This window comes from Mauremys mutica, chromosome 3 (assembly GCF_020497125.1).
Source record: "Mauremys mutica isolate MM-2020 ecotype Southern chromosome 3, ASM2049712v1, whole genome shotgun sequence".
Classification (NCBI taxonomy): Eukaryota; Metazoa; Chordata; order Testudines; family Geoemydidae; genus Mauremys; species Mauremys mutica.
This window is the reverse complement of record NC_059074.1, coordinates 159,067,345-159,081,722: the sequence shown is the minus strand read 5'-3', so window position 1 is coordinate 159,081,722 and position 14,378 is coordinate 159,067,345. Positions and strand designations below refer to the sequence as shown.

At 44.0% G+C, this 14,378-nt stretch overlaps 1 protein-coding gene across 1 annotated transcript in view; it reads left to right on the top strand.

Moving 5' to 3' along the window:
• The window catches only part of CAPN2 (calpain 2), a 50,178-nt gene that overhangs the window by 19,235 nt on the left and 16,565 nt on the right, over nucleotides 1-14,378 (top strand). Inside the window, exons 4-12 of the mRNA XM_045010995.1 lie at nucleotides 1,118-1,251; nucleotides 2,149-2,317; nucleotides 4,459-4,542; nucleotides 6,832-6,917; nucleotides 7,858-7,932; nucleotides 8,354-8,514; nucleotides 9,255-9,424; nucleotides 10,961-10,972; nucleotides 11,845-12,056. Of these exons, the coding sequence (XP_044866930.1) occupies nucleotides 1,118-1,251; nucleotides 2,149-2,317; nucleotides 4,459-4,542; nucleotides 6,832-6,917; nucleotides 7,858-7,932; nucleotides 8,354-8,514; nucleotides 9,255-9,424; nucleotides 10,961-10,972; nucleotides 11,845-12,056 (1,103 nt within the window). The remainder of the gene's footprint in view (nucleotides 1-1,117; nucleotides 1,252-2,148; nucleotides 2,318-4,458; nucleotides 4,543-6,831; nucleotides 6,918-7,857; nucleotides 7,933-8,353; nucleotides 8,515-9,254; nucleotides 9,425-10,960; nucleotides 10,973-11,844; nucleotides 12,057-14,378) is intronic.

Below are 14,378 nucleotides of genomic sequence, written 5' to 3'. Positions count from 1 at the left end.
TTAAACGGAAGGAGATACTTCCAGCCAAGATCATTAGCATTAGTTGACCAGCTAGAGAGTTGCAGAGGAATTTAGATTTCTTCACACTGGGGGTAGCAGACCTGGCTTCTTATGGGAAGCTTCCCAAGCAATGTTGTGATAGGGGGTGGAATGCTGGCTGAGTCAGTACCATGGTTTTAAGCAGGTGCTTCTAAATATTCAGCCAACAGCCCTCTTGCTGCTTATCATAACACAAGCAGTAATACAACCTGGGTTAACACTCTCTGTGGTAACCAAGGTATCGCTTGATGTCTATGGCAGAGAACCACAAACTTGTGGCAAACAAACTTCAGAAGATCAAAGCAAGTCAGTTGCTCACAAGACTGAAAGCTCATGCTCACCCAAACCCTGAACTTTCCAAACTCCTTGGGCCTTATTCTTCTCTCTCCTACACTGATGTAAATCTGGAGTAACTCCAGGGAAGTCAATGGAATCTCACTGGTGTAAAACTGGAGTTGGGGGCCCTTCAGTTTGCAATGTGGGCTGCTAATCTGATAAGAACAAACTTTCCAGAACTTCCTCCGGATCCAGAAATACCAGGACAGCAGTTTCTTGTACACTGTTTTGGCACTGACACTTCCCCCCCCCACACCCCCGAGAGCGCCCAGTTGTGTGAGTTATCCAGATCTTTTTGAACTTCAGAAAAGTCCCATCCTGGTTCAGGTTGAGGTTCGAATGAAGGATCTTCTTGACTCTTAAATGTATCCAAACTAGTTTATCCGTCTCTGCAGCAAACTAAGCAGAGAGAGCTAATCAAATAACCCTAAAGCTCACAGTACAGCTGCTGTTACATCACATGCTTGTGCCATATAGTTAGCCACATAATACATATTTTACATGTTCAAAGCACAAAAATCCATGCAAGATTATTACAATGAACTAAAAGCTCAAGAAAAATGTTTAATGAGTAGCCAGGCAGAGAACAGGGAGACAAAACCAAGGAGAATAGAAGAGAATGCAAGAGAGGACATGCACCGACACGAGACTCAACTGTGAAGGTTCTGTCCAGGGCATGGCTGTGTAACCCACGCACAGTGGCAATCATCAGCAACCAGGTCCTTTTCATTCTCCCTTTCAGTTCTGGCAGTATGGGGAGTGGGTGGATGTTGTTGTTGACGACAAGCTCCCCACCAAAAATGGAGAGCTGCTCTTCGTTCACTCAGCAGAAGGGAGTGAGTTTTGGAGCGCTCTGCTGGAGAAGGCCTATGCCAAGTAAGTAAAGGGCCAATTTTTAAAAACAAATGAGACTTCTTCCTTTCTTCTTCACCTTTAGACCTCCTCATGCCTAAGCTAATATCTGGTGGAGTATCTGTCCTATATCTGGAACTATATGGAGGTAGTGTCAGTCTAATTAGTCTTCTAAATCTTTTAGGATACCTATCACTGACAGCTTTAGCAGATTGTATAACGTGGGTTTGTGACAGATGCTACAGGCTGTAGCTGAAAATGCTAATGTTTGTGGTTTCTTCTGGGGCCAAACCTTTTCTCTGTACTTTATCTTTGGTAGTCCAGGTTATGGAAGTAACATTACACGTGTCGCAAACAGGTCATGACAGAATACCAGTCGCACTGCCTTGTTAGGCAGCTGAACTCTGGGGAGCTCATGGTATTCCAGTCCAGTGTGTACAACCTCTGATTCATAGTGAGGACACCTAAGTCTGATGTTCCAGTCTCAGGAAGGAATTCTTGCATCTAGTAGTGGGAACCTTATTCTGAATGTACAGAGCCAGATCCTTGACTTCAGTGGAACTATGCTGACTTATACCAGCTGAGGTATAAAGGAGTCTGAGGTCTAGTTTCTGTATCGAACCTGGGGGCAGAGGGGACATGTGCTTGGTTACATACAGTCTTGAGCATTTGTCGTTGCATGTTTGGACATACAAACCCACATTCCTGAAATATAGCATGTTAGTTCCTACGTTTGGCTTTCCTGCCATGAAGAGGTAAGAAAAACATAGATGGAAAGGCTAGATCCTCAGCTGGTATAAATTGTCATAGCTAAATTGAAATCAGTGGAGCTCCATTGACTTCATCTTAGCTATGACAATTTATACTAGGTGAGGAGCTGCCTCGGAGAGAAGGTTGAAACAGTAAATGTCATTTGTGCAGGGTGAATGGGTCATACGAGGCTCTCTCTGGAGGATCCACCACTGAAGGCTTTGAGGATTTCACTGGCGGAATTGCAGAGTGGTATGAGCTGCAAAAGGCACCACCCAACCTGTTCAAAATCATCCAGAAAGCTCTTCTAAAAGGCTCCCTCCTCGGATGCTCTATTGATGTAAGTCAGTCCAGCTCTCTACCAGGCTGTCAATATCCCTTGCAGCAGGAGTAAATAGGGAGCACTCAGCATATTGCTGTGCTCAGTTACCACACAACTCTTGGAATTTTCTACTAATGCTGCTAGCTCAGGGAGGCCAGCTGTCCTCTATTTTGTGGCTAGAGAATTTGGCACAGGAGTATCAGAGGCAACATAATCCTCCGTGGGGTCAGATCACAGAATTTGGAAAACTCAGCCATTACTGATCAGCGATTTAGTGGCATATAAGAGCCAGAGATCTTTTTTCTCTGGAGCTAGAAGGATAATTTATTAACTCTTCTGATATGCCCAGATTATGTGGGAGTTGGATTTAACGGTATTGTGTACCACACCCTTGCTTTCCACTGTGCATCAGAGTCTGAAAGGGTTAAATAAATCCCACTGGTTTGGCAGGAAGTTATTCCTGGCTCTGGGTTTTGGGAAAGAAGGAATCTCAAAATATTTAGGCAAGGATCCCAGCATATTGCTACTAACAAGGATTTCTGCAGAGTTGGGACTGCAGGCCACTAGCATTGCAGAAATCTCTTTACCTTATTGCTGCAGAAATTGTTCCCAAGGGTTGCATGAAATCCAGGCTGAAACAGGGAAGCTGGATACATTGACAATCTTTTAAATGGCGTTAACAGAAAACACCCACTGCCAAAATCTAAGTCATCATGGTGTGTACTTTATCTGTATATAGACAAACAAAAAAGAGCTTAGTACTGCCTAAAACATTTGAACATACCCCCATAACTAACACAAAGCAAAGAATGTCTAAAGGAAATAGACCAGAAAAAGAAAAAGGCCTAAAGACAGGCGCTTTAAGCCAAAAATGTATCTTTAGTACCATAGATTGAAGTTTAGATGCTATTAAGCACTGTATGCCTGCTAAGTATTGTCAGTACGGAGTAGTCAACTCTCTTAGGGATCATGGATCTTAGTTTTTTTTAGTTGGGAGGGAAAGTAGTTTTAAGAACCTCCATTCATAACAAACCCAATTTTTTCCTCCAAATGTTAGTTAAATCAAAGAGCTATAAGAGAGAGGAACTTCACAATGGGAAAAATAATTTGCTAAGCACAGTGCACTTCCCTACTCAGGATTTCCCTGCATTTTCTAGGTCCTGTTTTTCTAGTGTGCAGTTTGATAAGAATCTGACATCTGGATTTCTACCCCAGAACGATCCAGGTTTTCAATTCTCCTAGCTGGGAAGAGAGAGAATAAATACACTGAGCTCCTTTGTTGAAAGGTGTTAGAGAAGCACAAAATGGTTTTATAAATATTTTAATTAGTTCAACCTCAGAACACCCCTGCAAGGTAGGGAAGTTTTATCTGCATTTTACAGAGGGGAAAACTGATGCTAAACAATAATGCCCAAGATTACCAGCAAATTGGTGGCAGAGCGTGGATCAGAACCCAGGAGTCCTGATTTCATGGCTCTTTGGTGCACACTAAATAACATACCTTAAAAATAAAAAATGGCGGATTTGCAGCCAGCTCCTTTTAAGACCATGCAGCTCGTATGCAGATTTAGACAACTGGTGAGTGAGGATGAATGTTCAGTGTGCAGCAAGATGCACAATGGGCATTCTCTTGTCTCCTTGGTTCTTCTAGCTCTACCATCTCCATGAGCAGGGGTCCAAATGCTACTCCTAAAAACCTGAGCTACCCACACAGCATTGCACTAAAATGTGTATCCGTGACATTCATGCTGCTTACCATGACCTGTGATACTGTAGTATAGCAAGCCAGTGGCCACTTAGGCCTTTGTGTGTGTCCTATGCACACCTGTGGCCACTGGGAACTTCAGGGGCACATCATGAAGTAAACTCCTATCCTGATACACAAGCAGAAGCTCTTCTAGAGCTCAAGGAGAATGTCCGTTAGATGCCAGCTGTATGGCACAGAACTGAGTTTAGATTGCATCCACTACTAGAGCACCCTGGGACACATGGACACTGGCTAGTTTCAAAGCTCCTGTTCAAACACCCAATTGATCCTCTCAGTACCCCTATGCAGCAGCTAAACCTTGCTCTAAGGGAGCTTTATAAAAGCTGTAGTTTGTTGTATCCTCAGACTTACAGGTAGCTAATAATACCACTGAATTGCTCTGTGTTTCCAGATCACAAGTGCAGCTGAGACTGAGGCAGTCACTTCTCAGAAGCTGGTCAAAGGCCACGCATACTCCGTTACAGGAGCCGAAGAGGTAACCTCTCTCGTGTTGTCCCCAGATTGTATTTGCCTGGTGTCCCGCTTGGTTGCGTCACAGTCACATTTTGCTGCTTTTTTTTTTTTTTTAAACCTTTTGGGTAGGTTGAAAATTTTCTGTCAGACTAGTTTGACGGAAAATTGGGTTTTGATTTGTGACAATTTTAAAAAACATGTCTGCTCTCCATGGCAACTTTCAGCTTTTTGCTGAAAAAAATCAAAAGCTTTTCAGCTGAAAACAAAACTTTTTGGGTTTGGCAAGAAACATTTTACACTCCCTCCCTCCCATTTTTTGACTCTCTCTCCATTTGCAGTGAGAGCCTCTAAACAGAAAAGTGTTGAGTCCAACTGCCCTCTTGTGGTTAAATTACCTCACAAACATTTAACAAAACTTTTAACATCACGTATTACTTATTGAATGCTCTTTTTAAAAAAAAAAAAAACCCTAAAAAAATGGGCATAAAATTGGATGGAGAGAGTTACGTTCTGAGTTCTCTCCGCGTTTGGAACGGTTAGCCACTCTGCATCGTTCCAGTGTTCCTCGGTGGATTGGGCGTTGCTGAGGCAATACACAGAGCCTCAGTGTGTGCTGGGTTAATGTGACTCTCCCTTCTTCTACAAACGGCTGGGTTATTTTCCAGTCAAGTTCAACAGGCTTGGGGGAAGAGAGGCACTTTCCCCTAGCCACCCAGGAGAATGTTCCCTCACACACTATCCCTGTGTTTTAGACTCACTGGGCCTCAGCCTTGGAGTTTTATGTTTTGAAAATGGCATAGTCCTAGACTGTTCTGTTACCACTTTATAATCTTGGCGCGTGATACTGTAAATTGTCCATGCACAGAGCTCCCAGTGGGAAATCCAAGCCCAGCACACTGTACTGTGAGTGATTATTACTCTACTCTGAGTAATGAGGCAGTTCAGAGAACAGCAGGATGCACGTATGAGAGAAAAAGGAATGCATACCCAGGGGAACGACATATTCATCTCCTGGAATAGCTGCCCAGCAGCTCCACTGGGAGGGACTGGTGATCTCACTGTGTGAAAGACGTTGAATTGCCTGGCTCAGTAAAGGAAAGATGGGAGAGGATAGAAGGGAAGCAGACGGATTCTGGAAACATTGATTTCCATTGATTTTCAATGGTCTTTGGATCAGGCCCCTGTTCATTACTCCTGAAATGCCCCTGCCCCTCAAATGAAAGTGGTGTCAGTCCCTGGCATGCTGCCTCCAGGCTGATGAAGCTAAATGGGAATTGGCAGCATGCAGGATTGCAGCTAGCCTTTGATTGTCGGCTCTCCCCCTCCCACTGACGGTAGTCAGTGGGGAGTTCTTCTGTTCCTGACTCAGACATAACCAAGGCTGGGCCAGGCTTTACTCTTTAGAAATCTCTGCAGGCTCTTCCTAGTGGCTGTTTCATTTCAGATCCCCCCATTAATCTTCTCAGACCTGAGGCCCACCAGTAAGCCCAACAGACTTCTCTGTGCTATTTCAGCAACTGCATGCACCATAGTGCACCAGTGTACACGAGAAAGCATATCCATGTTCTTGGCTTCAAGCCCACAGCCACTGTGCAATTCCCTACTTCAAATGAATCCGGTGCCTCTCCCCAAATAACACCGATTTCTGGGTGGGATTTTTAAAGTTCAGAGGGGTCCTAACCCTGATGTGTGTGTAGGGATCAGTCACTGGTAAACCAAAGCCTCAGTGGGGTGCTAGGAGGCACTGCAGTGTTGGGGTTGGCACCACCGAGGTCCAGAGTGTTTGTGGTGAGGAAAGAGCCTGTGGCAGACTTTACAAGAACAGGAGCAGTCACCCCAGTGTCCTGTATGTACTCAGTTGTAGGTATGACTCTCAATACATGTCAGGGTCAGATTGGTTGAGTAGGAACATACCATTTTTACTCTGGCGCTTTTTAGAGTAAAACCACACTGTAAGAATTGCAGTGGTGCTGTGAATAACCTCACATTCCCTCTGCAGCTCCGCTTTTTATTATTAAACCCTCTTAGACATGTCATTCTTCCAGCACAAGAATGATTTTGGCTGCCCCCAAGCATACAGATATTTGATTTGCACACAATCTAAATTTCCTGTCTGCATGCATTAGGTAATCAGAGCTTATCCAAAGCCAATGTGGCTTTCTGCCTCTCCAACTAAATAACCAGGTACAAAATTACATAAATAGCTAAGGAATGAGGTGCAAGTATTTCAACCACTGTGCTGTCTTCTGTGTTGTAATAAACACAGGCTCCTTGTGTAACTCAGTCCCTTCTGCACTTTTAATCCCATCAGGTGAATTGCCGAGGAAGCATGCAAAAGCTGATCAGAATCCGAAATCCCTGGGGGGAAGTGGAGTGGACTGGAAAATGGAATGATAAGTGAGTTAAAGGTCTAGGAGACTTGTACATTGTAAGAGGGTGTTCATCCCAGTAGCATGGCTAAATTTCCACTGGGAATTGCATTCTCCCTACCTGAAATTCCCCTGAAGTTACAGTTGGACCCAGCATTCTGCATTTTTTATCCTAAACTGGTGTGTTGCTTTGTGCTGTTTAAAAGGACCATAGCTTTCCCCACAGAGACTTTGCTCTGCCCTCTTTATAAACCCTATTGTAACACACACTCATGTAAGTTACAGTATTTTGGCTACAGTATAGGGTTACCCTTGAGTCATTTCCACTTTGCATGACTCTCTAAAGACTTGGATCCCAGTATGGTCTTCTACAGAAAAGACATCGTATTTTCAGGAGAAACTGTCTTTGTAAAGTTATGCAATTCTTGACAAAGAATTTAATATTTGCTGCTACACTGAAAACATAGATCTGCTGTCTTCAGTGGCAGATCATCGGTCCCAGTTCCTCCTTTTCCAGAAGGAGTTATCCTGCTGATTGACAGTTCATTTAAGCAGTCATTTCTTAAAGGCACAATGCCTAACTTTTCAAAAGTGTCTGAGTCTGGGTGCCTCCATTTTAGAGTATCCAACCTGAGACACCAGGCAGGAGCCTGATTTGCAGGGAAGAGGCAGGTGCTCCGCACTTAGTGGAATTCAGTCATCTTTAAAGCATCTCAAGCTGGGCCCCCATATAGGGAGGCACCCAAAAATCACTAGACACTTGTGAAAATGTGTACGTGTCTTAACTGTACATGATCTAAATTGCTACCATACTCCACTGAGTTTGGGAGTTCTGCTGAGCTGGGCACAGTAGCATATTGCAATCACATGGAGCCACAGGAGAGCAAAGTGACCCCATCAAAGTCACTGGATTAGGGATGGACTGAGTTATCATTTGACAATTAAGCAAACTCCCATCTTTGTTCTAGCTGCTCAAACTGGAACAGCGTCGCTCCTGAAGTGAGAGAGCGATTGACCAGGAGACATGAAGATGGGGAATTTTGGTGAGAAGTTCTGGGTTTTTGAATAGCAGGGGAGATTGTTTTCCTTCATTTTTGAACATAAATACCCTGGGCCAACAAACAGTGACTCAGATAAATAGGCCTGGGGATAATATGGAAGCGCACAGCTATCTGCGAACCTGAGCAGAGACGTTGTAGCCTATCCCATTGGATGTGGGGTCCAGGATCCGGATCACCAGAAATTTGATGGATCACTGTAGTGGCCCTGTAATCAATGTAGGAGCGATTTCAATCGCATAATACCCAAGGTCCCCACAATGGCTAGATAAAGCACCTCATCACCCTGGTCAACAACTGGAGTGTCAGGTCATAGCTAGAGTTATTAGAGGGAGGATTAGGAAAAGTGGCATGTGGGAAGTCTCCCATTTTAAGCAGGATTTGTGTGTGGCATTGCTCCTCACAGGATGTCATTCAGTGATTTCCTGAGACATTACTCCCGCCTTGAGATCTGCAACCTGACTCCAGACACGCTGGCAAATGAAAAATACAAGAAGTGGAGCCTGACCAAGCTAGATGGGAACTGGAGGCGTGGCTCCACTGCTGGGGGTTGCAGGAATTACCCAAGTAAGACTTCCCAAGTGCTACTTCTGCATTCACAGAAAACACACATGGACTTATTCTACCTAGGATTTCCTTAGGGCACGTGGAGTTCTATAAAAAACCCCTCAGTCGAGGTGGCTCATCCTTCAGTGTAGCTTCCACTAAACTCCTATTTATTCTTTCCCTGACAATTTAAAAAAAACAAAACAAAACTCAAGATAGTTGCCCTTGGCTTAATCCACTACTTGTTTAAAACTCTCACACAGCCCCTGCCAACCAGTTGGATAGGTCTTTCTCCAGGGCTGTGTCTAGACAGAGCTATGAACTAGTGGTCTAAGCATGGGACTGGCCCCCAGGAGCTTGGGGAGTCTAATCCTGGTTCTCACGTTGACTTCTTTTGCGGCCTTGGGCAAGTCCCTTAGGCCAGTGTTTTCCACCAACTATGGGTGCCTCCGCAATTGGGTGCTCATCTTGAGACACCTAGAACCTGATTTTCAGGGGTATTGAGTCCCCACAACTCCCATTGACTTCAGGGGAAATTGGTTTCAATGGGAGCTGCAGGTGATCGTCTCTGAAAAATCAGACCACCTGCATAGGGGCATAACTCTGGACATTGTTGCTGTTCTTTATGCACCCTAGTTTGAAAGTTTAGGTCTATATCTTTAAGGACATGTCCAAGCTACAGTGGCTGCTGAGAAATGTCAGCATGAGCTGGTTTCAGAGAAGGCTCTGATGGGTTTGTGTCACAAACTCTGTTTTCTCAGATACTTTCTGGATGAATCCGCAGTATTTGATTAAGCTGGAGGAAGAAGATGAGGATCCCGATGATCCTGAGAAGGGCTGCACCTTCTTGGTTGGCCTGATTCAGAAGCACCGCAGGAGGCAGCGGAAGATGGGGGAGGATATGCACACCATTGGCTTTGGGATCTATGAGGCAAGTAGAGCAATACACATACACATGCAAATTCCTTGAGGGGAAGAAAATAGAAAAAGTCCCCAGAACTTCAAAAAGAGGGAGGGATCATCACTGAATGACTCGTCTGCTTCCCTGCTACCTAACGCTTCAGGAACAAGACAAAGTCATATGCAGCAATGCCCATCCAGCACCTGGTACATCTAGCCACCTTGAGTGCCAGCTGCTGAACACCTCTGGTGTACAGGAGCAGGGTATGGGGTTAAGCAATGAAAAGTCAGAAATGCATTCTGGGTTCCACTCATCTCAGCCTTCTTCAGTTGATCAAATCATGGGGAGTGGCGACAGAATGGGAGTGATTCTGGCAGGGAATAGGATGCTAGTTGGGGATCAGTGCAAGTGTGAAAAAGATCAGCCCAAGAGCAGAGCCAGTGAAAGCATGTGTAAGACTAGCTGGGATAAAGGACTCTACACAAAGGGGCTGGCATGTGTGCATCTAAACCAGCTCCACCTCTATTTCCTAATAAGCACACACAGGCTCACTGGTACTTCCTTTAAGCGTACTGTTGTCTAGGGCTTAATTCCTCAAGTTCTGTTGCTAGTTGTACCACAAAGTTGTGTATGAGCTGGGGCAGGCTACTTAACAGCGTTCTGCCTCAATTTCCAAGGCTGGAAAATAGATATCACAGCACCTGCTCCACCTGGGCATTGTGAGGCTTAAAGCAAGTTTGGATTCTCTGAAGAACGTTGCTAGACAAGTGCAAGATTATATTAATTATTGTAATGCCAGTTAAAGAACAGCCTGGCCCCTCTTGTGATTTTTGGGGGGGGGCGGGACAACAAGCAGCCCATTCTACAGAAGATTTGCATGCAAATCCCAAAGGAAAAACACTAAACTGGGTGCTGCTTGAAACCTCCTGTTGTTTGGAATTGTTAAATCCTTGGCAGCTTCATGCCAAGGCAAGTGAGCCAGAAACCAGCAGTATTCCTGATTCCTTTCAGTAGGATGGTGGACAAGGGGATGGAATGACCTAGGTTTGATGTGCAAACTGAATGTGTCCAATGGAGAGCTACAATGGACCCCACAGTGTCTCATCTTTGATTTAGTGGGTCAGTTTGCAGAGACTTCAGTGCCCACCATGATGTAAGAGGTCTTCCACTCAGATCATGATGGAGCATTGCATGATGGGATCTGTAGTTTCCAAAGGCAATATTGCCATTTTGAAGAACGAGATGGCTACCAATGGCTCTATTTTATACAGATTTAGGTGTAGCCCTCAGGGTCCTGACAAGTTGCCACATGGCGCTTAGTTGGATAAAGCTTGAGAGCCCTTCTTTAATACAAGATGACAGAGAATATACCTCAGCTAGCAGTATTGAGTATAGTCGTATCTATTACAGTGTATTTCACTCGATATGTATCAGAGAGGTGCAGAGTAAAATATCAGCAGAAAAAGGTCATGGCCTTGAATAATAGTAATAATTATCTAATCTATCTGCTAGTTTCCTTTCAATGAACAAATGAATAACTTGTGTCCCTTTCCACTTTTTCTGCAGCTGCCCTCGCAGGTATGTAATGTGCATTTTCTCTTTCCTCCGTTCTCAGTGGTTAATGTTCATAGACGGGGTTTAACGGCATGGATAAAGAGAGACCACTCCACTGGATGGACAATGTTGACCTTGCTAAGTCTATAAGTAGATATTCCAGGCCGGAAGCTATTTGTTTTTGTTGTATTGCTGCTCTGCACATGGGTAGGATTCTTTGCTGCACAAACCCAGCAAACCTCCCTGGGTAGCCTGTTTTCTCAGGCTTGCACAGGGTCCAAATTTGGCACAAAATGAATATTCCAAATAACGATTTTTTATTGTCTCTTTTGGTCCCTATTGTCAATTGCATCTAGTTAATAGAGGCCTGGGCTTTTGTATACTATGACTGCGTTTGAGGGCGATTGCAATAAAATAGGAGCTGTTTGATTCCCTGGACACTAAGATTTTGCTCTAGTATCCTAAACCAGTATACACTGACTTGTATCAAGTATAATATTAACATACACACACCACATTAGCAGAGAGACAGACCCTTAGACATCCCTGGCTTTCCAGGTCAGTGGGATGTGAAGAATGACACCCAGCACATATCTATAAAGTCCTAAATATTTTGCCAAATTCCTCCCAAACTGCGTAACGTATCTAGAATTTGACAGCCCAGAGTAAAGGTTTTATTGACTCTCATCTGGGATGACCTGTGTAACATGCACTAGCCCTCAAACTCGTGAGTAAGGTCACCATCGCAAACTGTGCCAATGAAACCTATATACCATGCCATTAATTATGCTCTCGCATAATTCTGTTGCATTGATCTGTACCCAAGAAAGATAACATGTTACTGTTCTGTCTTCAGCTTCTCTCTGAACTGAAATAATTCTCTTTGTTTGCATAAGTTTTCTGGCCATACAAACGTTCATCTGAGCAAAAACTTCTTCCTGACGAACAGAGCCAGAGAAAAATCAAACACCTTCATCAACCTCCGAGAGGTACTAAACCGATTCAAACTGCCTCCAGGAGAATATGTCATTGTGCCATCCACTTTTGAACCCAACAAGGATGGGGATTTCTGCCTCCGAGTCTTCTCTGAAAAGAATGCAGATTCACAGTACGTAGCCAATACACCCTCTCTCTCTCTCCTCCTCATGGTATCCAGAAATATTATCTGGATAAATCTGATGTCTGAGGACTAGATGGCCCTGAGAATTGCTAATGGGATCCCCTTAGCTCACTGGTTTAAATGTAGAATGATCAAAAATTGCTACTATGCGACAACTCAGCTATGTCCCATGTGAAAGGAATTTGTGGTTTCATTCCATTTCCCTGTGGACAGGTATCTGCATTAAAGGAAAACCCACAACAATTGGCATCCTCATTGAGAGCCTCATCTGAGAGGCCAATGATCAAAGGCACCATGACATCTGAATTACCCTCTGATCTCTAGTGGTGGTCTCTTCTGGGGAGGGTTTAGGACTGTTTGTCCTATTTGCAGGGAAGTGTGGAGAAGTTTCTTGTTGTTGTTTACATTTACTGCAGTAGTGTCCAGGGTCCAACTAAGATCAGTCCTATGGCGCTAGGCACTATGAAAACACAAAGTAGTAGACAGCTTTGTCCCCAGATAGACAAGACAGACCATGTGTAGGGGAAAGGGATGTAGCAAACAAGCAGAGTGATCAATGTGACTGTGGCCCATGTCATGTCAGTTCCACAGTTTGCAAAGGCAGGTTAGTTAGGAGGGGATTAGCTCAATGGAAAGACAGAGAAAGGAAGTGTGGTGAGGGGGACAGAGCTGGGGAGAGGAGGGAGGGAGGTGAGGAAGAAAGATGCAAGGGGCAGGTGTGGAGTGATGCTGAGGTGAAGTTTGCATTGATTCCCCCTCTTATATTAAGTGAAGGACTTCAGTTTCCAGGGCTGTCAGTTTAAACTCACTCAGAATCAGACAGACAATGTCTTACTGAAACCAACGGGGCCCAGCTAATGCAAGACTAGCTCTGTCCTTCGCTCACACTGTGTCCTTAGTAATCCAGGGTGAGCATTTAGGAGGACAGAGCATCAGGCTGAATTTCAATTTCCTCTTTAATACGGGATTGAATCCAACCCATTATCAACGTCTTCATTGCTTCTGAGCACCAGTGAGGAGAGTTCTAATTAAACACAGCAGAAGGTGATGGGCAGATTTCATATCGATTCTGGCAGCGTAGGCGCTGATTATTGAGCAGTAACCAATTGAGTCTTAAGTGTTAAAGAAAGCACCAGATAATAGCAAGCTGGGCTCTCTGACTCATGGAAATGTTAACTCTCACAATGAGATGTACATGATTTCCTATTGCCTCTAAAGCCCAATTGCAGGACTAGTGCCCACAAACAGACACAATTAGTCATAAGAAGTGAGCTCACAGCTTTGAAATCTTGCTGGGAAAAGGCCCAGGGAACTAGCCCAGCTGAATGTCTTCCTTGATTAAAAATGTGAAATGCTAAACACGACTGATTCTAAATAGCACCATTTGGGAAGTACACGGAATAATCATGATTATAAAGAGAAGAGAAGAATTTCGAAACTGTCACAGTGTGAGGAAGAGATGGCTCAGGGGATTGGAAATGTGTTAGGAAGCTTTTCATCTCTAGGTCCCTAGTACAATCCTACATACAAACACAAAAGGCCACTTACTCTAGGCCTGCATGTTACACGGCCCCCTGTGAAAACTGGGTCTCCTGCCAGGTTTCAGCCTTCAAGTAGCTATTCAGTTTTAGTTCCGTCCTCAACCATAACTCACCAACACTCCTTCCCCAGGTGATAGATCCATACAAGTAGCAGCACATGAGCTGAATAGAACTTTTCTCCTCCTTTGGTTTGCTGCATCTTGTGTGCTAACAGAATGAGATGGTCTAGCAATCTCAGTGGAGGAGTAGGAGCCAGTTCTAATTCCAGGTCTGACTCTCATTATCCAAGGCTTCAGAAGTAAATTACTGAAGCGCTCTGTGCCTATTTCCTTCTCTCTGAAATAAGGAAGTTAATAGATATGGGTTTGATTCAGGCATTAGTGGGTGAGGAAAAAAAATCTATGTAGGAGGTCAGACTAGATGATCATACTGGTTCATTCTGGCCTTAAAATGAATCTTCTCTGAATCTGTAATACTTACCTGCCTCATAGGAGTGTTGCATGGTTTGTAAAAATAAAGTGCTTTGAGGGCAAAATGAACTAAAAAAATATGTTGGCATAACTGGAATAATGTTAACGACACTGGTTTGCTTGAAACTCACTTTCTGTGGGCAGTTATCCTCAAACGTTATTAACAGCAACTTGATTTTCAATTAATATTTAAATGGATTTTTCTAGTATTTTCTAATGCTATATTACAGGGGTTAAAAGAACCAGTATTGAAGCAAAACTTCTGCTTAAGCTCATTTATTTTGTATTAGTTTGTTTTA